This window comes from Hetaerina americana, unplaced genomic scaffold (assembly GCF_022747635.1).
Source record: "Hetaerina americana unplaced genomic scaffold, ioHetAmer1.1.p SCAF_5, whole genome shotgun sequence".
NCBI lineage: Eukaryota > Metazoa > Arthropoda > Insecta > Odonata > Calopterygidae > Hetaerina > Hetaerina americana.
The window spans coordinates 79976539-79999323 of record NW_027287095.1 but is presented as its reverse complement, the minus strand read 5'-3'; the positions used below and the strand labels follow the sequence as shown (position 1 = coordinate 79999323).

Sequence of the window (22785 nt, the reverse complement as noted above, 5' to 3'; positions counted from 1 at the left end):
ATAGTTTTTGGCACTTTGAAGAAAAACAAGCCGTACATTCCACCATCAATGGTTGCATCGAAAACACGAGAAGAATTATCCACTCTGTTTGGCTTTCATTTTTGGTGAATTTGATGAAACCTTAAATAAAGGCGTAAATAAAAGATAAGTGAAAATTATTAAATCATTCTTGTGAAAAGTTTAATATCTTTCAAGTGAAAAATTTAATATTGTTCAAGAAAAAAATAATACAGTCGATTTGTATGGATCGGAAACTTGGTACTTGAGGCGAGAGAATAAGCGTAGATTAGAAGTTTCCGCAATATGGGCGTGAAAAATGGAGAATATAAAATGGACGGTAACAAAAGCAAAAGAAGTAATTCCAGGCATGATAGAGATTCAAAGTTGGCTGGACAAGTGGATGCAGGAGATAATGAAAGGCAATGGAATGCTGAAAATTGTAATAGAATGGAGAAGACTGGGAAGGCAAGGAAGAGGCAGGGAAATAATAGTTATTTTGAATGAAATTAAGTATGCAGATCTAAATAATGAGTTATTGTAATATGCAGAATGGGGTTTGAGGGTACTTTGTGTCATACTAGTTGGGACTTAGAATTACAGTAGTGTGTGATGTCAGGGTCCATCATAAATCTACCATAAGCTGGTGGATTTATACTAAGAGATTTAAACCCAGCAAACATGATGAAAGTCCCAGTAAAGTGAATATAACTATGGTCACGGACGTGACGGCGGAATAGAACACAGAAAAATTGAAACAATTAGTATCGAATATTTCGGTGGCGCAACCACCTCCTTCATAGGCGTCACGGTAAAGACGGTTGCGCCACCGAAACATTCAAGATTAATTGTGCCACTTTTTCTGCCCATTCTATTCCACCGTAACGCTTGTGAATAAATATGAATATATATATATATATATATATAACTTAAGAAGAGAACTCTCGGGTATTCATCTATATCAACATCAGTCTACATGTAGGTATGTATATATAAGCGTGACGGCATATAAATATAAATATATATATATATATATATATATATATATATATATATATATATATATATATATATATATATATGCCGTCACGCTTATATATACATGCCTACATGTAGACTGATGTTGACATAGATGAATACCCAAGAGTGCTCTTTTAAAATTGAAAAATATTCATTGACTTTTTTTTCACAACCTCTGTAAGACCTCCTCTCCTGAAGAAGATGACCTCTGTAGAGTATGATCTAAGGCGACTCAACAACACTTCGCGTTTACGACAGCAATACAAAATTCGTCCATGGATAATATCTACCCATTGGAATCGCCTGAAATAAATAAATCTATTAGGATGAGTGTATCGACTACAGCGCCGGGCTCAGTAAGCTCCTGGGTGTCGTTTCGCGATCATCTCGACACTCAATTCACGAAGTATCTAGGTGGTCATGGTCTTTCGCAGACCTTTTTGATCGATAGTTAACCGTAAAAAAGATGCTTCGTTATCAAATTTCACTCCTCATCACGTTCAGATCGTATCAGTGGATAAAATTAGTTCTAACCGAATTAACGCTGAGTAATTTTGACTGGTTCTTAAATAAAATAGCTAAAAATGTATGTATTTTTTTCAAATTCTTTTTTTCCTTTTTCCTCGTATCTTCTCTGCCTGATCGAAATCCTCTTCCCCGCTCCTCACCCTCTCAACGTGTATACCCACAATTTACTCCTCGCATTCAATGGCCTCCTTGATAACGAAGCGTAACCTTTCAAGACGGTTGTGTGTCATAAAAAAATGGAGAATTATTAAGTTAATTTATTTTCTAAAAAAACATTGCCTATCGTGGCAATTGGACGACATTGAATTCCTTTCAAGTCGATAACTATAGATCGAGAAGTGCGGTTAAGGTGACAACTCGGGACTAATTTTAATGGCGCGCCTTTCGAAAGTCATCGGCGGACGGGCAGACCCGGGTCCCCGACGTCTCACCCCACTCGCCCACCGATTCTCCTTCCCCACCCTCCCCCTGTCCCTATCAGCTTCCCCCACCACCCACCGAGCCTCGATACGCCACTTCCCCCACCCTTTTCCTCCCTCCCTCACTACCTCTCCGAACCACAGCGGGGCGGCCGCCCGATCATCACAATCGTGCGCGCGAGCGAAGCTAGTCGGTCGGTCCCTGCACGCGGAGAGCGATTTAGAGCGTTGTCGCGAGCGTGAGTGGTGCGCAAGGTGCGATTGGATTGATCGGATCCTTAGGAAGCGGACGCGGCGAGGGGCAGGAGCCGCAGTCCGATCGGCGAAATGCGGCCGACTGACCAGGAGCAGGAGAAGCGGCAGCCCCAGAGTCAACCGTGGGCCGCCGTCCGGAGGGAGCGGTCCAGGCTGGTGCGAGATGCAAGCCGATCCCACAGCAGGTAGGTGGCCCACGGCGTGCCACTGAACACCCACCACTTACCCAAATCCCCCCTCCGCTAGCTTCACTTTTGGACGTGCCAGATGCAGAGTTCAGGGGATCGCGTGAAACGAGCTCAAAAGTCGCCGAGTCGATTCCTTTGCCAGGACTTGAAGTGGTTCTCTAATTCTCAATCAGTTTCCGGAGCGTGGGAAAACACGAGTGCATTATGTCGCTCGTTGCACGGGAAGTTTGACATTGTGAACCTTAGGCTCTTTTCGTTGTGAAAACTCCGGGGATGCCTGCAATTTTTCTCCGTTCATCCACCTCCCGGGCGTATCTACTTACCCTAAAAAAATCAGTCTTAATTTAGCGGAATAAATCACCTCATAATGCTATGTGTGTATATTGGGTAAAATCTAAAGAAAAAATCCGGAGGATCTTACTAAATATGATTCTCGTCACGTCAAACTTTGATAATCTTAATAATTATTGGGTGAAATTTCAATTTGGCAATTATTAGAAAGTAGCTTTCATCTTTCTGAGGTTAACTGAAAAAAGATGAAATTAAAAAGTGAAATGGCACATCCGACCAGTAAGCTCTATGATTTAATTGACGGGTCGGAGGACATGGCGCTCCGCCACGGCGGCAGTTGTGCTGACAGCGTACGCAAAAGCGGAATGAAATCATAAAGCAGACGAGCTCTTTCCCTGTGATGCATTCAAGATTGACGAGACGTTGGTCGACTGAGTGTAAGGAAATTGGCAACTATTTGCGGCTTCCTTTGTTATGGACACCGTGCAGCTCACGATGCTCTGAAGTGGTATTTCAAGCGGGGTTTTTTGGGGTCTGATTCGATTTCATTTGTGGTGGATTGGTTCCGTGGAGAGAACTATTTTGGCCTCTAAACACATGGTTACAAGTCGCAGTTCATTACATGCGTGAGTAAGTTGGCGATGTAATACCTGTACATGAGTTATTACGCATGAAGGTTGACTGAAATTTATGAGCTTGTTATGAGTCGGGACGCCTGCTGTAATTTTGAGAGAAATTCATTCCATGGTGTCATCCTTTCATTCATTTTTCCAGGGACTAATAACAACAATAATAATAATGATATTCACTGAAAAAAATGTTTGAACATCATTGGAATGAATATCTAAACTCTTCGGCGATGCGGAATGCAAACTTACGGCCTTAGGGTTAGCAGAGGAACGAATTTCCCTATACTGGTAAAAAATATTACTTCGTCCATGGAGAAATTAAATATTGTGACTTTTCCTCCGGCGGAGCACAAGCGAATTCGAAATTGTTACACACGTTGAAAAAACTTAGCTATTCAATATAAAAAATTTACATTATATGGAGAGTGTCATTTGAATTATTTGCCAAAAACTGTCTTCTTATTCGGTCGAATTGGTTTAAATAAATTAGTTTTTCATTAAAACCTGAATGGATCTCTTTACAAAGGAAATACTTGACTCGAGAATGCCTGTATAAGAGGGACTATACTTCTTCCTAACCCATTTCTTCTGCGGAATGGATGCCAATTTTATGAATTGCAATTGATGCGACGAGTGCGTATATGGTAACACATCACTACGCATTGGAGTGGTTGTCATCCTACATAGTGGTTGACGACATGTGGCAATATCTGTGACGCTCTTCCCGTGCACGTGCTGTGTCACAATGTATGGCGAAGAGGCAGCCATGCGCGTGTGTTCAATGTTGTTAAAACATATTTTCTACTAATTCCCATGAAAGTTCTTCGAAAACATCTTTGGTGATTTCAATTAGCACGGCATGTAACAGAATGAATAAGCGTGGAATATATGTGATCAAAAAAACACCATAAGATAAGCTATTTAAAATTAATCAACTAGCATTGAAAAATTGAACAATAGTGTTCTTACGTTCTTAGAAGTATTATTTTCAAAGTTTTCTCCAAGGAAATTCACCAGCGTTATGTAATAACAGTACATCTATTTAGGAAGTGTTTTAGAAGAAGGAGCAAAAGCACATTCAACGAAAGGATATTAAAAGAAGAATATTTTAGGTAAAGAAGTATTTATAAAGACAAAATAGTTGAAAACGGGGACCATAAGTTAAAACTTAAAGAAAAAGACTGGTAACGACTTTAACACGGAGAGTAGTATTGTATGGCCCAGAAACTCGGTCGCTGAAGAAAGAGGAGGAATGTTGATAGGAGGCTTTTGAAATGTGGGGAGTGGAGAATCATGGAAAAGGTTAAATAGGTGGATAGAAAAACGAATGAAAACTCTGGAAGTAAGGGAGGAGAAAAGGTTTTTAGGAGACGCTCTAAGAAAGTAGGAAACAATTGATGCAGATGGATGCATATTGAGTGTAAATGAGCTGCTGAAGTCTGTTGTAAAGGGTAGCATGTTGGCGAAGTACAGTCAGGAATTGAGTAGACATATTGGACGGAATGAAGAGAGGAAAAAAATATGTTTTAAAAATGACTATATTTAAGGCAGGTTTTAGAAAATATATTCAGTGTTGTTTTAGATGTGTGGCTTAGAAATGTAGCAGAGCTTAGGTATTGGGTCAATCGAAAGTCTATCTTATCTAAGTTTTCATTGCCTAATTTTTTAACTATAACAGGATGGCATTCAATGTTACTTGACCTACGAGCACCCAATAACAACATACTAATTAGAAGGATTTATACGATATATATAATTTGACGCTTAAAAATTAATTGTTATTTCTTCAAATTAGGTACATTGGATTTGGATAGATTTCGAAATATTAAAGATTATTAATCGAAGTTGCATTACCACAGTTAACGTGACCATTTAAATGGATAAACGTTTTTTTCTAGGAAAAATACTAAAAATGCATTTTCATTGATAGACTACTGAATGCGTGGTTTAAGCATAAATATGTGCAATTTTATTCCGCCATGTGTATTATAAGGACATTATTGTTTTATTGTGCATGAGACGAAACAGCGCTAGTCAAGGACCTGGAAGCAATGAGAGGTGCTAAATTTGAACATATCTCTATTTGCTAGGTTTAAAAGTAAATCTTGGGAGAAAGTGGGTACAAAGGAAGGTTAGAATGACAAAAAAGAGAGAAAAACCGCACAAAAAACTGTAAGAATGTTGTATGAATACACGGTTGAGGATGAGCCGTACTCGATTAAGGTTTGATGGGAAAATTATACAATTCGCGTTTGTTACCTGGGAAAGCTTGAAAGGATTATATCTTTAAATTCATAGAGAGTGTTTTTGGGAAAATATTTTCGGTAAAGAAACGAATGTAAAGTAAAGAATCTCTGTGAAAAGAAAGGGATATAAACAGATAATACTATGATAAATTGAATGTGTGTAAGGATAAAAACTTGCATAAATGTCAGTTAGAAGCTAAGAAAAAATACGAAAATTGAAGCAAAAAAATGGCTAACGTTTTGAGAAAAAATAAGAAGCTGTATGGGAAATGGTAAAAAAAACATAAAAGCGAGAAGAGAGCGACATAATAAATGGAATAGTGAATAAAAGTGATGATAGCGACGACGAAAACGTTTCTGGAGACTGCAGGAAGGAATATTTTTAGGATTTGTTTCATGGTCTTAAATACGAAAATTTGCATAATAGTGGAAAATGATACGAAAATTGTGTAGCTATGGTGACAATGGAAGCAGGGAAGTTGTAATACGTGAAAATGACGTCAAAGCCGCGAGAAAGGAAAATCTCCAGGACTAAATATTATATCTAGCGAGATTTTGAATGTCGAAGGACATGATATTTCTCATTCGTTTGTGTAACTATTTGAACGAGTGTTTACAGGCATTAAGAGTGCCTTACAATTGGAAGAATACCTTATGCACCTATGTAAAAAGGGAAGGGTATGAGATGGGATACAAGGATTAAGAGAAAAGTGCAGAGCGTGTATGCATGAGTCAATAGATATGACAGGAGTGGAAGAATAATGTAAGGAAAGGGAAGTATGAAAGAAATAAATAAAGGGGAGAATAGTATTTCCTAAAATATCCTACAGCCTGGGTGGCATTTCTTAACCCTCAAGGGGGCCGCGGATGTGTGTGTGTGTGTGTGTGTACAGACTAAATCCATATTTAAATTCAGTAGTTTCAGGTTGAACTTAGCGAAAATTTATGATCACTGAACGAGTAAAACTTTGCATATTTTCACAATAAATTTTGTACGATAAGACCAGTTTTTTTACCGAATGCGTAGGCAACATCATCAAATATCAACTTCAGGTACTGATGATGTTGCCAATGTGTCGAAACTGGTTGTGCCGTAATAAATTTATTGTACAAATGTACAAAGTTTTACCGATTAAGTGAAATCAATATTTTGTCGATGTGATCTGGTATGTATTTTAAAAAATCTGTCAAAATTTCAAGGTCTTCATTCAAAAAAATTTTATTCGTGAGAGTACTTTCGAGATGTTTTGTTTCTCTCGTCGAGTTCTACCCAGCCACTTCGACTCAGCGTTGGCATCTCCACTTCAAGCAGCATCATCCGTTCCATCTTCTCCGGGAGTTTTCACTCTCCCCCACTTCCGTTGGTGGATTCATTATGACAGATGCGGATGGTCACCCTTCAGTGGTCAGAGTCACACGAGAACCCCACACAGGGCTCCAGCAGCCCCAAGGTGCGGCGCGCATGAGCATTCAATTCGCGCCTTTCACACTCCTCCATGGTTAACCGTTCTCTGCGCGTGACTACGACCCGAGAAATATCTGATGTTCGCCTTAGGGGGATTAAACAACACATAACTATGCATTTTCATAATGCATGATATAAACCGTGAGGCTCAGTTTAAGTGGCATCCATTACTATCAACATTGTGAGAACGCCCTTGTGTATTTCAATTCGATTATTTTGAATAAAGTACGTATACTAGTGTCAAATTAATTTGGATAACGTGCCACGAAATACGCAACTGCCTGGGTGGGGTATATTTTCTAACATTTTGCTCATTAGTTTCCAAATCGAATCCCCAATAACCTTGATAATAATTGATGCAAGAGTTTTAAACGACTGATGTTAGGGTACAGATCGCGACTTCGAAAATTGAAATCCAAAGAGCAACACAGTTATGAAGCAAGTTAATATCCAAAATATATCTTGAAATTATTATTTTGTAAAAATACTTCCCCTATATCAATAAATGATACTTGCTGCGGTTATGCATCTAAATCTCTGACCCTAAATTTACGAAATCTCATAAACCTCTGATCCTCATGCACGCACCCGTCGGTTTTTCATTGGAGCAATATCTATATGTGTTGACCTACAAATTGCTGTCATATCAATTGACTTTTCATGTCCTTTCTGGTATTATTGAACTCTACTTTTCATCAATACCAAATATTCCGGGTATCAAAAATATTTTGGTAATAAAATAATGTTTCCTCGGGTAATTTGAAACTTTCCTTTGAGGACCTTACTTGTGGCACGCTGCTATCCAGGTTTCGCTTATTTAGTGTGTGGGGGCACTTTTCTCTCTCCCTCCGGCTTCACCTTCTCTTCAATAATATTTCCCTCCCGACGGTCAGGTTTTATTGTGTGAGATGTGGGGGCGGGACATGGCATTTACTAATTGGATGCTCACATAGCGGACTGTGCTTCGCTGACGCACGAGGAGGACGCAGAGCAAACTTTTGAGTGTTCCAACTCTTTAGTGCCTCGTTAGGATCGGTGTGAGTTTTCAAACCGTCATTCACTTCTACGACTCGGATTGTCGCTCGTCATTTCTTCTTCCCTGCCATCTTTGTTTTCTTGCACTCGCAAAGCACTAGGATAAGTTTTTCCGCAACATGCCTATCATTCTAAAGGAAGTTCTCGTCATATTAGTAAGGTCGTTCTCTTGTCCGTAAGGTGGGGGACCTCAATGCCGTTCCCTTGAGTGCTCAATCTGTAAATAACCAGCTATATGACCAGGGTTTAGCCCCTTTCAAGGTGGATCGATTTCATTAATCCGACGGAAATTGTATGTGAAATGGAAGTGAGTTTCGGGATGGCTGTGGCTATGAAGATCAGCACTCTTGTAGTTCTGTGATGTCTTATTCGAGCTCTGTAATGAAACGTTATGTTTAAAGTTGCCAATTATGAGTGATCATTGTGCTGGAAACCTGAATGGGAGTAGAGGAAAATCAACTAACACAGATAGAAGCTAGCCAGTGGTGTTTAATCACCATTAGTAAGACTTAGCTAGTGGAATTAGCCTTACTACTGGTATTAGTTTCTCTTTACCATAGTGTTTCCTCGTACTTCCATTCAGGATCTCCAAGCGCATTCGCCCACTCATAATTGGCCACTTCAAACATGAAATCTCAAATAGAAGAAACTGTTGCTACCCATACTCGGATGAAAGTCCTGATTTAGCTAATAAACGCTGCACTTTCACATAAAAATAGAGTGCGGGCACTCGTATACACCATGAACCCGTTTCGTTACATAGTAGCATAGGCATAACATCATCCATAATGATACATCACCTCTCAACTCATGTTTTTGGGCGTTCTGTGATTTCTATCGCTTCTTTTATTAGCCTGGGATAGTATCTTTTGGCTTTAGCAATTATATTTGCTTCGTCAAAAAAATTTTTGTGGCGGGGTTTACTCCAGCCGTGTTCCACAATGGCAGACAGTTGAGACTGTTTCCATTCATGGCTCTCTGATGCTCCTTCAGTCGGGCATTCAAAGCTCTGCAAGTCTCTCCAATGGATGATTTGCCACATGACGCCAACTATGAAGTATACTCCTTCGTGAAGGTTATATGGTAATATGTTTTTGGGTCCCGGTAAGATGTCCTCCGTCTTTTTCACGCAGTTGAAACTGGTAATTAAGTTGTGATTCTAACGGATCCTTGTTATTTTCTCCGATGTTCCTGAGGAAAATGGTATGATAACGTGTGTCTTGGGTTCTGTGCGATCGTGTATTTCGCAGGTCCTTTTTTGGGCCATTCTTTTCCCTGGGGTATACTTTCGGTCGCAGATTATCTTCTTCGAAGGCCCTTTTCGGGACCAATTTGTCATAATGACCGTTGCGGCTCATAACGTCCACCAGATGTTTCTTTTCCGATGCTATTAACTCGGCTTCAGATGAGTCATAGGCGCGACGCACGAGTGTTGCAACCAGTAAAGTTTTCTATGCTTAGTGCTGATGGGAAGTGGTGTTTAAGTAGCGGTCGGCGTGAGACTTCTTCCTTTATAGAGCATGCCCAAGTTTCCCGTTGCTGTTCTTTTTCACGATTGCTTGGAGTGAACCAGGGCACGACAATCTTTTTGATGCAACAAATGTCAATTCTAAACAGAAAAGATTCTATCCCAGGAAAATACGGGAAACGATCGAAATCACAAAAACGCTCAAAAACATGAATGGAGAAGATGGACACCTTCTTCATAGTGCGTGGAAGATAGTTCTACGAGAAATAGCCAATCAGGAAGCTCGAAGCAAGCTAGCAGCTAGCTCGCGGTACACCCTATATCTAGACGCCCAAAACGCTAATCAGACACCCTTCGACCTGAAGACGTTGGTTGGAACATCAGTGAAATTCTTCTCAACGATGCCATGGCACGCGGTGAAGACCCGAAAAATGGAGAGAAGTTCTAATGATAAATACCGCGGAAACTTAATAACCAAATTAAAAACATTTGTCTGAAAACATTTACTCTACTCCGCTCATCTTTATTCATTTATACTTTCTGATCACTAGTGTTTCATTGCCTGCTTCCAAAACCCACCGCGTAGGGAGTACCTTTAGGACACCTCCCTTCTTCTGCATACATTAAAATCACTCCTTGATTGGGCCTCCTCCTCTGTCCAACTCTTTTTCTTCGTCCTTCGCCATGGCAACATCTCAAAGACGTTTAGCCTTCTTACGCTCTTCTTCATTATCGTCCGAGTCTCTGGCGCGTACTCAAGCATGCCCCTAAACTACTAATTTTTTGGTTAACCTATTCTTGCCCCTGAGTCCGTTGCTCCGTCGCTCTCTCCTTTTCGAAAATGCCTCTTGAACTGTCGTAATTATTCTCCTGGCGCCGCGTTGAAACACTCAGCACGTAATAAAATGACAATTTTTATTACGTTCTGCGTAATTTATAATTTTATTATTGCGGGATATGTCGTGCTCCTTCTTTCAACGTCGCCAATGTCTTTTTTCTATGCACCTGTATATATATATATATATATATATATATATATATATATACATATATATATATATATATAATATATTCTCTCGTGAGTTATATTTTCACATTTTCTTTAACGTTGAGCACAAACAAGACAAAATTAAACTTGAAAGGAAGCTAACTTTCTGAAGGATAATTATGTTTTGCTTTTTTCAATTCTTATTCATTTAATGACATGTATGCATACAGTAAGCACTATTGAAGGGCAATACTTGGAATCACCACGTCTAATAACACCTCGCTTCAATGAATCGTAAATGATTGTATCCATATTGAACTGATATTTTTTAATATGGTTACTGAATATTTCCAAGAAGGGAAACCGGAAACCGTAGAGTATATTTGTAAATAATTTTATTTACGTCCTTTTTCAGAGATTGATAATCTAAATGCCTAAAAAATTGCCTATATTTTAAACCTAATATCAATCACGACTTCAACTTTAGGTTCAAGAGGTCTCACTGATTCAATGCAAATTTTCAGCTTGAAATTTTTCTTTCAACTGAGCTCTTCGATAGATATTTAATCATTCACAATATTAACATTACTTATTTCATCACCAAAAAGAGAAGTATTAATGCTGAGTACCTTTGATTAATATTTTAAACAATGTTTTTCTGATATCATTGAAATCGTTAGCCAAAACATTTAAAAATAATATTCTCCTAAAACAACATGGGGACTCATATTAGGAAACGGTGCGGCATAAAAAGGTACAATTTACCGCTATTTGAATATGCCATTGGATTCTATAATATCAAGTACATCAAATTTTGAATTGCTCATTCCGAAATAATTAAAAAATATCCATCATGTATTCGATGTTTTCAGGCTTTACTTTGGGGAACATCCACGTACTCCATTATCCATTATCACTGAAGTATAAATACTATTTATATTATCTTTCTACCAGTTTTTGATTTGGTACGACTAGTTCCGACGCATCGGCGTCGTCGATCGGTACCATGCGTCACATCGCCATAAGTTTCGCCATCCCTGGTCTGGGACACTCGCATTTGAATTCACCGTAATCCTATCAAAACTATCTCATGTAATGAAAAATTCACGAAATAGAATTTCATATAAATTAACAACGTGAATAATATCCATTAATATATCTTAATTAGCGACTTGATTTTCACCTATTTATTAAGAAAATGGCTCAATGCTGATTTCATTTTTTAAGCATCATTGAGAAAACAATCAATGAGTGCCAGTGAAGAAAATTCTTGTCCATAATTGTTAAAGCAAATGCAGGAAAGATTTTTCCTTTTTTTTCGAATATTTCAAGAAAACAGAACATTTTTGAAAGAATTAAGAACGCAGATGCCATCTGGAAAAGATTACTTACCCCTTGACGTTAATACGAGTATCATATCAAGATCATTTTGGACAAAACTTATTCAATTCATGACCTTTGTCTTGATAATGCTATGTGGGTAAATGCTGGCCTGTTTGTTCATGACTATTCTATTTGTTTCTTAAGGTTAGTTTTATTAAAACAGGATATCACAAGAAAGAGAAAATGAATGTGCTGATCAGGATAATTTTTTTACAGTAAACTTTCGCATTACCTTCTGAAATTATCTGCCTTCAACTACGAGCACCTAGAACGATGGCGATAATAATGACAAATTGGAAATTTGCAGGGCGGGCGACGGCTCCACAGTGGCCAACAACCTGTGGAACACGGCCCTATCGGCGACGATGCCCCCGCAGCACCACTCCTCCCCGATGCTCACCTCGGGAGGATACTGGGGCAGTACCAAGGTGAGAAGCGTTCGACCGCGTGATTCTAAATAAAAGTTAATTGAATCAAGAGGTAAAAACTATCATTTATCACGGATAATGTTTTCTGAATTTGCTTCTAAAGTAACACAACTCTAATAAATGATGCCTGGCAGTGTCCATCTCATTATGTGAGCGGATGCTTTTCAAAATGTACGGTCGCCAGGATGTCTCGAGCAGACGTGAGGGAGTACAGTAAGCGGGAAGTGGTGTTATGACGAGAGAAATACCACACAACCGGTAAATCTTTACTACCGGGGACTTAAGTGCTAAACGATTCCTTATTCGATTTCGAGGATTCTTTTCCCTCCTTTCCTCTCCTCAGTAACGGAGTACTCAATATTTTGGGCAAAATGAGTCGCGGGCTGGGAGAATATATTATGTCGATCGTGACTCATCTGAAAAATTTCAACGCCTTACTTCATTGAGAGATTGTTACATTAACAGGATTCAAATGTTTGTACTGTGCCGTGATAATTCAATGAACTCTATTATTCAGGTGTATAAAAACCCGGCAATACCAATTCTAAAGCAACAAGTACTTTTATTGATAGTATTAAGTATTATAAATGTTATGTCAGCCATAAGGCCACATGAATAATGCAACTGGGGATATACTTAATTAGCGAATTTATGTTTACCTAAATTTAAAGATGCGATGTTGAGCATGACACAAAATGATGAATGTCATGGTGGAATGGGATTTGATAAGAAATATATAAAGGGGGAATAGATTTCATGAAGTTTGGTAGCATGAGTTCGACGAAGCTTTCAAAGTGTCATTTTTTTATTCTGGGATAGATTGAAGACTTTTGGAATGCTCGGGTACATAGAGTAGTCCTAGATGGTGTTAGCTCTAATGCAGTAAAAGCCACTTCGGGAATTCCCCAGAGAAGTGTTATCGGACCTATTATATTCCTTTTTTACGTTAAAGACATTAATTTCGTAGTCACTAGTAAGATACGTTTATATGCCGACGGTGCAGTGGTTTACGAAGATCCGTACTATTGAGGATAAAGCAGCTTTATTAGATGACCTAAATGCTATAAAACACTGGTGCGATACTTGGTAATGATAATTAAACCTAAAATAGTGCGTAGTGATGAATTTTTGGAAAAAAGGACAATCCCCTCGGACGCCCACTGCATTAGGTACACCGAAATGGAAAGTGTAGACTCGATTAAATACATAGGCATTATCCTCACTCACCACCTTTCCTGGGTGAAACATATATCTTATACATACAGGATTTATTGAAATAATATCGGGGAAATGTGATGAAAAGGTTAGAGAAAAAAATATTATCATTCGCTGGTTAGACCTCATTTAGAATATACTGCTAGTAAATGGGATCCCCATGAAATATGATTAATTACCGGATTGGATCGTGTGCAGCGTAAAGAGCTAGATTTGTGGAACGTTATGAATAGCGTATCAGCATTATTAGAGATAGTGGTTGGGAACCACTCACGGAACGAAGAATAAATTACAGTTTAAACCTCTGACATAAGTTAGAAGGATCACTCTTTAGCAATGGTGTTGAAAATGTGTTGTTAACCCCATCGCACTACGGTAGGCGAGGTCATGTCAGTAAAATTAGAGACTTTAAGTGTAGAAAAGATAGATTTAAGATGTCATTTTTCCTCACAAATGATAAGGGATAAGAATAACGTTGTCCGACTGCGCTCGAGGGTAAACCATTTCGGGTGAAAATAAGTCAGGTGTGCAATCACCCCCTGGGGAAACAAGCAAAGTACCAGGCATGGGTAAGAGGGGAGGAGGAGGAGAAAGGATCGTTGGAAGAAATCCAAAGGAGGCAGGAAAGGTGGATGCTGAGCATTTTGGTTGGCGATGGAATGCTGAAGACTGTGATTCAGGGGAAGATGTTTGGCAAGCGAATTATGGGTAGGAATAAGATAGACCTGTTAGATGGAATGAAGGGAGGGAGGAAGTATCCGGTATTGAAGAAGGGTTTATTGTAATGTAAGGCGAGTTTTAGAATTGTGTTAGCATTCGGTGAGTGCCCCCGCAAACCCTACTTTAAGGCTACGAAATAATAAGATATGCTAGCCAAATCTAACCATAAAATTTGTATATATATTTCTTCCTTGTAAAGATTATGAATCACTTGCAAAAAGTAATTTTGCAATGTCATTTCGCAGTGTGAACGAACGAGAAGTGCTTGAGTGGCCAGATAAGAGAGCGTCGCGGAGGTGAGGGCTGGTGTCAGCTGGGTTAATCTGACAGCCTTTTAAATGCACGATGAACAGAATACCATGATAATATGGTTCTAAAAATTTCCCTCATCTGTGGTATCTTCAAAACTCGAATAGATTATGTAATGACAATGCATTGAAATCCCACCGATTAGTTTTACGCTAGAAGCCTAGGTGTCCTATCACTAATGAGATACGGGACTGTAATCAGGAAATTTTGTCACAAAACCTAATGAAGTTCATTCTTTCGAGATATCAACCTATTGATGTCATGAACGATCCCTATCGACTGTTTACTTCTAGGTATCATGATAGTTTCCCATTTGTTTTGCCCTACATTATTTTCTTCTTCAGTTCGTCGTTACTTCTGTTGGGTTTTAGTACTGGCTAAAAGGCCTTGTCTTCCTTCCTCTACCCTGCCTACCCAAAATTCCCCTTTTATCACGACTACAGGCATCCTACCAGGTTGCAATAGTTTCTCGGCCAACATTCTCCAACCTTTTTGGATCATATCTAGCAACCCCTCTCTATTCACCCACCATATTGACATTTAGAATTAAGAAGTATTTCATGACGAAAATATATTCTCTTAAAAGTGCTTGTCTGAAACCATGGGACATTTTTCTTCTTAATTTTTACACTCTTAATGAAATCGTATTATTTATCCAGGTAGCAAGTAAAAACACTGACTTTTGTATTCTGGTGCTTTAATGTAAATATACTGATAATTCAGTTATCTCTGACTTTATTTTAAATGACAACGCGTTTAATTGCTTTCATGAAAAAAGTACACGCATTTAACCCTTTCATATCCTCGCATTATGATCCACTTAAAATTCCTTTAAAATACGCTCACAGTCACTATTCAGACTTCACCGTAAAGAATGACAGACAAATTGTTTACTTTTTGCTGCTGGGCGATATCTGGTATTATTCCAGACTAATACAAGTAACCTGTATGCGCGATTGGAATTGGAGGTTTTAATAATCTGGTTTATGAATAGTAATGCTTCAACTATATACTCGTACAATAGATACATGCGACTGGAGGCATTCCATGCCTACAGTCGCATGTTCCAAAATCCATTCTCCGAGGCTGGATAGTTTGCTATCGTGCGTTATCTTCCGTTCACCATTAATGCCTTCGATAAGTGGTCTCCTAATTCCGAGCGAAGAATCAAGTTTAATTCAAAAGATATGTATGGTTTCATTTGCAGAAGTAAGAATATTAATAAAACAAAATTGAAGTAACAAAAATAAAACCAAGAAAAAGATATTGCCAGCAAAAATTGTTGCAGGTGAATGGAAATCAATCATAAGTACTCCTTTTTGTGTGATGAACTTACTCAACTTCATTGAGGAAAGCAATGGCAATCCAAGTCACTAATCAATTCCACGAGCAATGTTAAAAAATTATGGGAATTCTAGCAACTACGGGGCACGAATCAAACAACGTGTGTTGTGTCCAGCAGAGAGAGAGAGGCAGGGCTTCCGCTGTTGTCATCACGCGAAATCCTGGCAAAGTGAAAAGAGAATCCACATCCAAAAGCTGAAAATTAGGCGCAGCAGAGAACCAAACCTGTCAGAATAGGGACTTGTTATGTTAAGACGATGTTGAGAAAAGGAACATAATAAACAATAGAGCGGGAGATGGATAAAGGAAATACAGATATTTTATAGCTTTGTGTGAGATGAAATGGAAAGATAGCGGGGATTATAGGAGTGACAGTTACAGAGTAGTATACAACAAAGGGTGAGAGAGCCAGCAAGAAGTTGCAATGGTATAGCACAACAAGGTACAAAAAGTGTAGTGGACATACAGCAGGCGATTGATGGAAGTACCGTGGGGAGGAAGTAATAGAGGTCTGCAGGAGGCTTAATCGTAATGAACAATTGCTTTAAACATCACAATGTACGTCGATATATGTGGATAATCCTCGGTGATTTTGATAGTTGGAGGTTGGACTATAATATGGTTAAGCAAAGATTTCGGACCAACGTAATTAATTTGCTGTCTATCAAGAGCGGATGCGAACTCGAATCACAATTCAGTAATTTCGAAGAGTAACGTCCGATTCAAAAAGATAAAACTGGGCTTTGGAAATGGAGTGTAGTAGCATTAACCGGATTGACAAGAAAGGCGTTTTGACAGACTGTAGAGAAAAGCATGACTGATGAAAAGAGACTGGATACTATAGGGGAAAAATGGGAACATCCGAAAACGGGGATATGGAAAGCCGTAAGTTAAATCATAGGAAAAGTATTAGAAAAAGGATAAGGAAACCATAGATTACAGGCAAGATGATTAGGATAATGGATATGAGGAAGAAATGGAAGAACTTAAGACAGAATCAGGTACAAACTAGAATTAAAAGATAAACAATAAACTGAGGCGGGAGGCTAATACGACGTAAGAATCATGGTGGAACCCGCGATACATGGACAATCAAGAGAGGAAAGGTGAAATGAGTGCCGTGTGCAGGAAAGCAAAGTCACTATCTGTAAAGAAGAAATGGAAATCCGTGGACTCCATCGAAGTGATGACAGGAAAATCATCAATTAAAGCCGTACAGTTCCAAGAAATTAAAAGAATTGATGCATGGAGGATGGACATGGTTAAGAGATTAGGCCAGTATGCTTTTACGAAAAGGAGAATATGAATTAGATGATGATAGTTTTGGTTCAGGCATGCCTGCAAGATTGCGAGATGCGTACAAAGGGTATAAATGTTGTAATCTGACAATACCGTGTGAATAGATAACATCCTCGTGAAATATCTTAAGGATTTAGGAAAACGTGAAAGGAAGAGCTTTTGTGGAATAAACTAGCATGCATGAGAGAGGAAATTTGCCGGAGGACAGACAGTGTTAATCCTCATTCCAGAAGACAGCCATATGTGAGGAAAAAAGGAGAGAAAATTGGATTTAACACTCAGCTAAAATGGTAATTAGCATCATCAAAGGTTAGAGTAATAGTAGTTTTAGGGCCGAACGACCGCTGAGTAGTAATTTTGATCGACAGCTGAGGTAATTTCCGCCATTAGGGATGGACAGGAAAGGATGAAGGGTGGAGTGAAACCCGTCGTCGGCATTAGCCTACTCTTAACGAAAGGCGCCAAGGGGTCCGCAGTTAACGGTCCCATCCGACGGACGGCCTACTAACTCAAAGTGTCCTCCAATAAGCACCTCAAGTAGGGATCAAGTAGCCAGTACGTTAGCTACCGCACCATCCCGATCCCTAAAAGATTAGAGAAGAGGGCAATGATTACTTAGGGAAATGCAAAGGAGGCAGGAAAGGTGGATTCTGAGCATTTTGATTGGCGACGTCGAAGACTGTGGGATAAAAAGAGGGAAGCTAGCGATGAAGGGATACGAAGGGGATTGGCAAAACTTTAAAGCGTTCCAACATAATCCAACGCGAAGAGGGTGATCTCATTCCTCATGAATTTTTCTTTCCTTTTCATCCCACCGTGACTTCACTCTCGCGAAGACTCTCCGTGAAGAGATGGACACGGCACCGCAGACGCCATCATACAGCGCCGTGAGCATCCACCCCGTCGACCCGGACCCACATCGCGGGAGAGAACCCTCCGTTGGTAGCCAGCACAATCTCACGGCTGAGGGATTGTCCTGGAAACGACTGCACATGAGCCGCGCCAAACTAAAGGCGACGGCGACCACTTCAGAGCTGCTGTCCGGATTCGCGATGGTCGCCATGGTGGAGCTGCAGATCAATACCCCTACGAACGTCCCAGATTGGCTCTTCGTCCTATTCACCGTGTGCACCACGGTCCTCGTCTCCGTGCACATCTTCGCCCTCATGATCTCCACGTACATCCTCCCCAACGTGGACGCCGTCTCAAAGATGCAGCACCTGGCATCATCGTCCAGCAAAGGCGGGTATCGCAGGTTGGGCGAGGACGAGCAACACGGCCACTCTTCCATGGGCAACATCCTCGAGTCTCCGCACGAGAGGATGAGGAATTTCATCGAGCTCGCTTGGGCCTTCAGCACCGTCCTCGGTCTCTTCCTCTTCCTCGTCGAGCTGGCCATCCTGTGTTGGGTCAAGTTCTGGGACTACTCATTCACGGCCGCGTGGGCCGCCACAATCATTATCATACCGGTGCTGGTGATCTTCGTGGTGTTCGTGGCGCACTTTTACCGTTCCCTCGTCGAGCAGAAGGTTGTCTCGACCACGTCCCACCTGGACAACCTCGAGGCCATGAGGAGCACCCTTAACGACGTGGAGGTGGGTTGCTACGACAACCCCGGCTGCACTGCGGTCACTCCCGGGGTGTCAGGTCCCCCATCCCCGGTACCCAGCCTACTCCTCTGTCCCCCATCACCGACATTCTCCACCTATATTCCACCCCAAGGGCCCCTGCTAGTTGTCCCCGAAGCACAGACCAGATTCCTGTACCCGAACTTGTCCCCGCAGAGGCCCGGCACCCCAACCTCCACTAGGTCGGCTGTTTGAATCGCTCTATTTAGACAAGTAGCTCCAATTGGTTAGATATCTCAGAGATAGGCATGTCAATTCTTCCTGTATCTTTTGCGGATTCATAATTATTCGCTGCCGCCAAATCGAAGAGAAAGTAGGAATAAGTGCATGATGTGGACTTTTCTTTCGCAATTTCAGTAATTTAATTGTTCATCTTACTGATTTTTGTCGCATACACATAATCTATTCAGGCGCTCAGGCTAGAAATGAGTGAATCGAAAAGATATCGTGACCGATGACAACAAGAACTATGTTGATAAATGAAATCTTGCTCCAATTCGTAGTACATATCCAATTTTGGGGGTGTTCTGACGGTAAAATTTCTCCCCTGTTTCTTATAAAAACATTGAATATATTCTCCTCTAGTAAATAGAGCTGAGAGCATTGAGAAATGATGTGTGTAAAGAATAAAAAGTTAAATTAATTGTGTCGTGATGCACAAATAGAACTTATTTAAAATAAAATTGAAAAGTTGAAATTACAGCACACGCTATCAATTCTTCAATAGCTTACTTACGTGCAAAGGTAACAAGATATGAGTCCGTTATTATCCTATATTAGTACTCCAGCATCAAGTTGATTCTGGACAGCAACCGACAGACTGAGGAATTAGGAAGAAAACTATTTAATAGATTATAGATGTAAAGCTACCAGGGCCATGGCTTTCAGGGCCATAACGAATTAGGTGGAGGAATTAATTTTAACGAGGAAAATAATTGTGAAATCATTTATTCGTGTTCCGTTATTTTTACAAAATAATTTAAATAATGTTTGTAAATTGGGGATATATTTACATCTTTTTACGGGGAATATACTGAGACAATTTCTTGCAATGTCCCTTAGTCCTTCTCTTAAGCCGCTAGTCAATAGAAAAATAAACTATAAGTAAATTATTCCTCTCCTATAAGTATGAGTAAATTATAAGGGATTTTTTTCTGAAGCCAGAAATGCCATTAAGTGATCTGACCTGTGAATATAATTTAATATAATGCAAATGCGACTCTCGAACATTCCAAGGGAAAGGGAAGTGAAAATTCGACTCATTATGTTACAGAGAGCTGATGATTAGATCCGAGGAGTGAAAATTAGAGAAGTACATCTCTAATTAAACTTGAAATATGTTGATTTGGCTCAAAACTTGAAGACAGTTAAAAGTGAACTTGATAAATCAAACTGGGAATTTTTTAATGCCTTCTAAATAATGCTGAATTCGTGTATAATTTCTTGAAAAAATAAAAAATGTTTGCGAAAAAGTGTGTCTTATTTCATTTCCTTTTCCTGATAACTGGTGATTTAAATTCAAAACGAGCATATCAGAGATATATAACGTTATGATACGAGTTAAAATTGGATTTAATTCATAGTAAGCTATGTTTAGCGCAGTGCATTATTTCTTGATGAGTTATATACATTACTATACATTTACTTCCTTCGGATATGCCGGTGAAAAATTAACTCACGCGAGTCATAATATACCTCCAATGATTACTAATAAACGCCATGGGGAATATTTTTCATTACATTAAGAGATAAAATTGAGTTTTCAAATTTCCATTTGCTAAGCAAATCCTTTGTTACATGATTTCGGTGAATATTACAGAATTTCTCCGAATTCATTGGAATTTGCAGATTAAGAGTTTGGGTTTGAAAGAAATCTCTTACGTAGAGCGCCAAAATTTACTAGAACATATTCCAGTTGGAATGTAAATTACCGTGAAATCCATGGTAAAACAAAGTTACAGCAGAACAATATTGTGAAAAATTCTTTTTTAAATCATATGATGATTATGTTTACAGAGATGAAATCAGTATCAGTATAAAAAATGAATTAAACTGACTTATAAGAAATTTTTATTATATATGATCGAGTGAATGATAGCAAACATAAAATTAACATTTTTTTGTTCTGACTTTCCTCTGTTTTTAAATGATAAACTCTGTTAATGTGACATTTCTTCTGTTCTCGAATCTATTAACAAACTACCATGTGCAACCGCATCATCAAATACGATTTTAAAATAATTTTTATTCATTGTTCTTGTAACTGCCACGTAACGAGAAAAAATCTACATGGTCAAATTTCAGGCCTTGTGACTTAATAATAGTTATTGCAGATACTGTTACGCGAAACTGACGAATTTTCAAAGTATAAGGTAGTTTGATTTCCTTGGGAGCCAATATTATTCGTGGCAGAAAAACTCAATCCTCCTTGTTACTTTCATTTTAAATTTCTCTGTCCAAATAATTTTCTATAATAAGAGTCATTTTCTTCGATTTATATTTTTCAATTTCTTAAAGGTATCGAATGATACTCTTGTTCTGGTTCAGTTATTTTTTCGAAAGAGATATTTCCTCATTCCTTCGACATTCGTCGCATGACGAATTGTAGCTTCTTATTTAGTTTCTTCATTCGTTCGTCGTAAGTGACATTGTCCCTCAGCTTCAACACTTAGAAAATATCGCTCCCTTTTCGACCTTAATTATATCTTAAAATTATTTTTACATTTATAAAAATTATAGCAAATACCTTTAAATTACTTCTTAAACTCAAACAGTGCACGCGAAAAAAGTAAAAAAAAGACTAACAAATACAAACTCTGACGGCTGATTTTTATTTTATTTGATATTCAAACATTTTTATTCGCTGTTACGTACATACATGCGTGCATAACCATATATGATGACTAACCAACAAACAAACTATAGCTACAATTTCAGTGTAAAAATTATTCGCCTTTTACACTCTGAAATTGTTGCATTGAAATACACATTAGCGGATGACACCGTTAAAAGTTACTGTTGCGGTATCTCCCGCAGTTCCTTTGAAACTATAGCTATTTATTATATTAGATAATGATTTTCTAGATTGGTTTTTCTAAGATATTCCCACTACCTAAGGAGGATAAATAACACTTAAACAGGCACCAATAACATAGTGTTGACACGACTAAACAACCACAACCCTGCATCAACGATCTGTTAGAGAGGTGACATGAAACGTTCTCGGTTTGAGCATTGACTGTGAAATACGCATGTGTGCAGCAGGTTTGCCAAGAAATTGACTAAGTAATTATTTCTCAATGGTGCTGACATTTCCATTGCGATCTTTATCAAATTAGAACTCGACCTCATATTGTCCATATATTATTTATGGCATCGTATTAAGGTCTCAATACATCTTATCTCTTCCATTCTTAAAGAATGATTGGCCTTAATGATAAAATTATGTCTAGTTTACTCGCGATTTTCTTTGAGAAAATTTCTTGAGGCGGTGATATCAACAGAAATAAGATTACCAAGATTGAGACGAGAGTTTTTTTCTCGGGGAGTGGAAAATATCCGTTCCAAATTAATTCGAAGTTACTGGTATTCATGCATTCGAAACAATGGTATGGGTTTTGTGAAGTAATAGGGAAAGAGTTAGTTAGCTGGTCATATATGTATATAGGTTATATTAGTTAAAAAGAAATATTAATCAAACAAATATAATTATAGTCAATATTTTTATGCCCTCATTGAAAACATTCTTACTTTAAATTTGACTGTAATACAAAGATAATTCAATTTATAATAAGGTCCTTTCTCTCGTAGAAGACGATAAAGTAAGCGAATGGCTGTTTAATTCCTCCCCTAATTCATAAAAGATGGACATGACTGGACATGACTTATATCTCCTAAAAGTAAAAATATAATAATATTCTCAATACACAA

At 38.8% G+C, this 22785-nt stretch overlaps 1 protein-coding gene across 1 annotated transcript; it reads left to right on the top strand.

The window, feature by feature from the left end:
- The first annotated feature begins 2152 nt into the window (after nt 1–2152).
- Nucleotides 2153–20282, top strand: LOC139693826 (protein orai-2-like). The gene is made up of 3 exons (XM_071592125.1): nt 2153–2404; nt 12220–12340; nt 18064–20282. The coding sequence occupies exons 1-3, from the start codon at nt 2292–2294 to the stop codon at nt 19048–19050; spliced, it is 1221 nt and encodes a 406-aa protein (XP_071448226.1). The 5' UTR covers nt 2153–2291; the 3' UTR covers nt 19051–20282.
- Nucleotides 20283–22785: the final 2503 nt, after the last annotated feature.

Coding starts and splice junctions, on each gene's coding strand:
- LOC139693826 (XM_071592125.1), top strand. CDS start 2,292: ATGCGGCCGACTGACCAGGAGCAGGAGAAGCGGCAGCCCCAGAGTCAA. Junction 2,405..12,219: donor GCAAGCCGATCCCACAGCAG/GTAGGTGGCCCA, acceptor GGAAATTTGCAG/GGCGGGCGACGGCTCCACAG. Junction 12,341..18,063: donor GATACTGGGGCAGTACCAAG/GTGAGAAGCGTT, acceptor ACTCTCGCGAAG/ACTCTCCGTGAAGAGATGGA.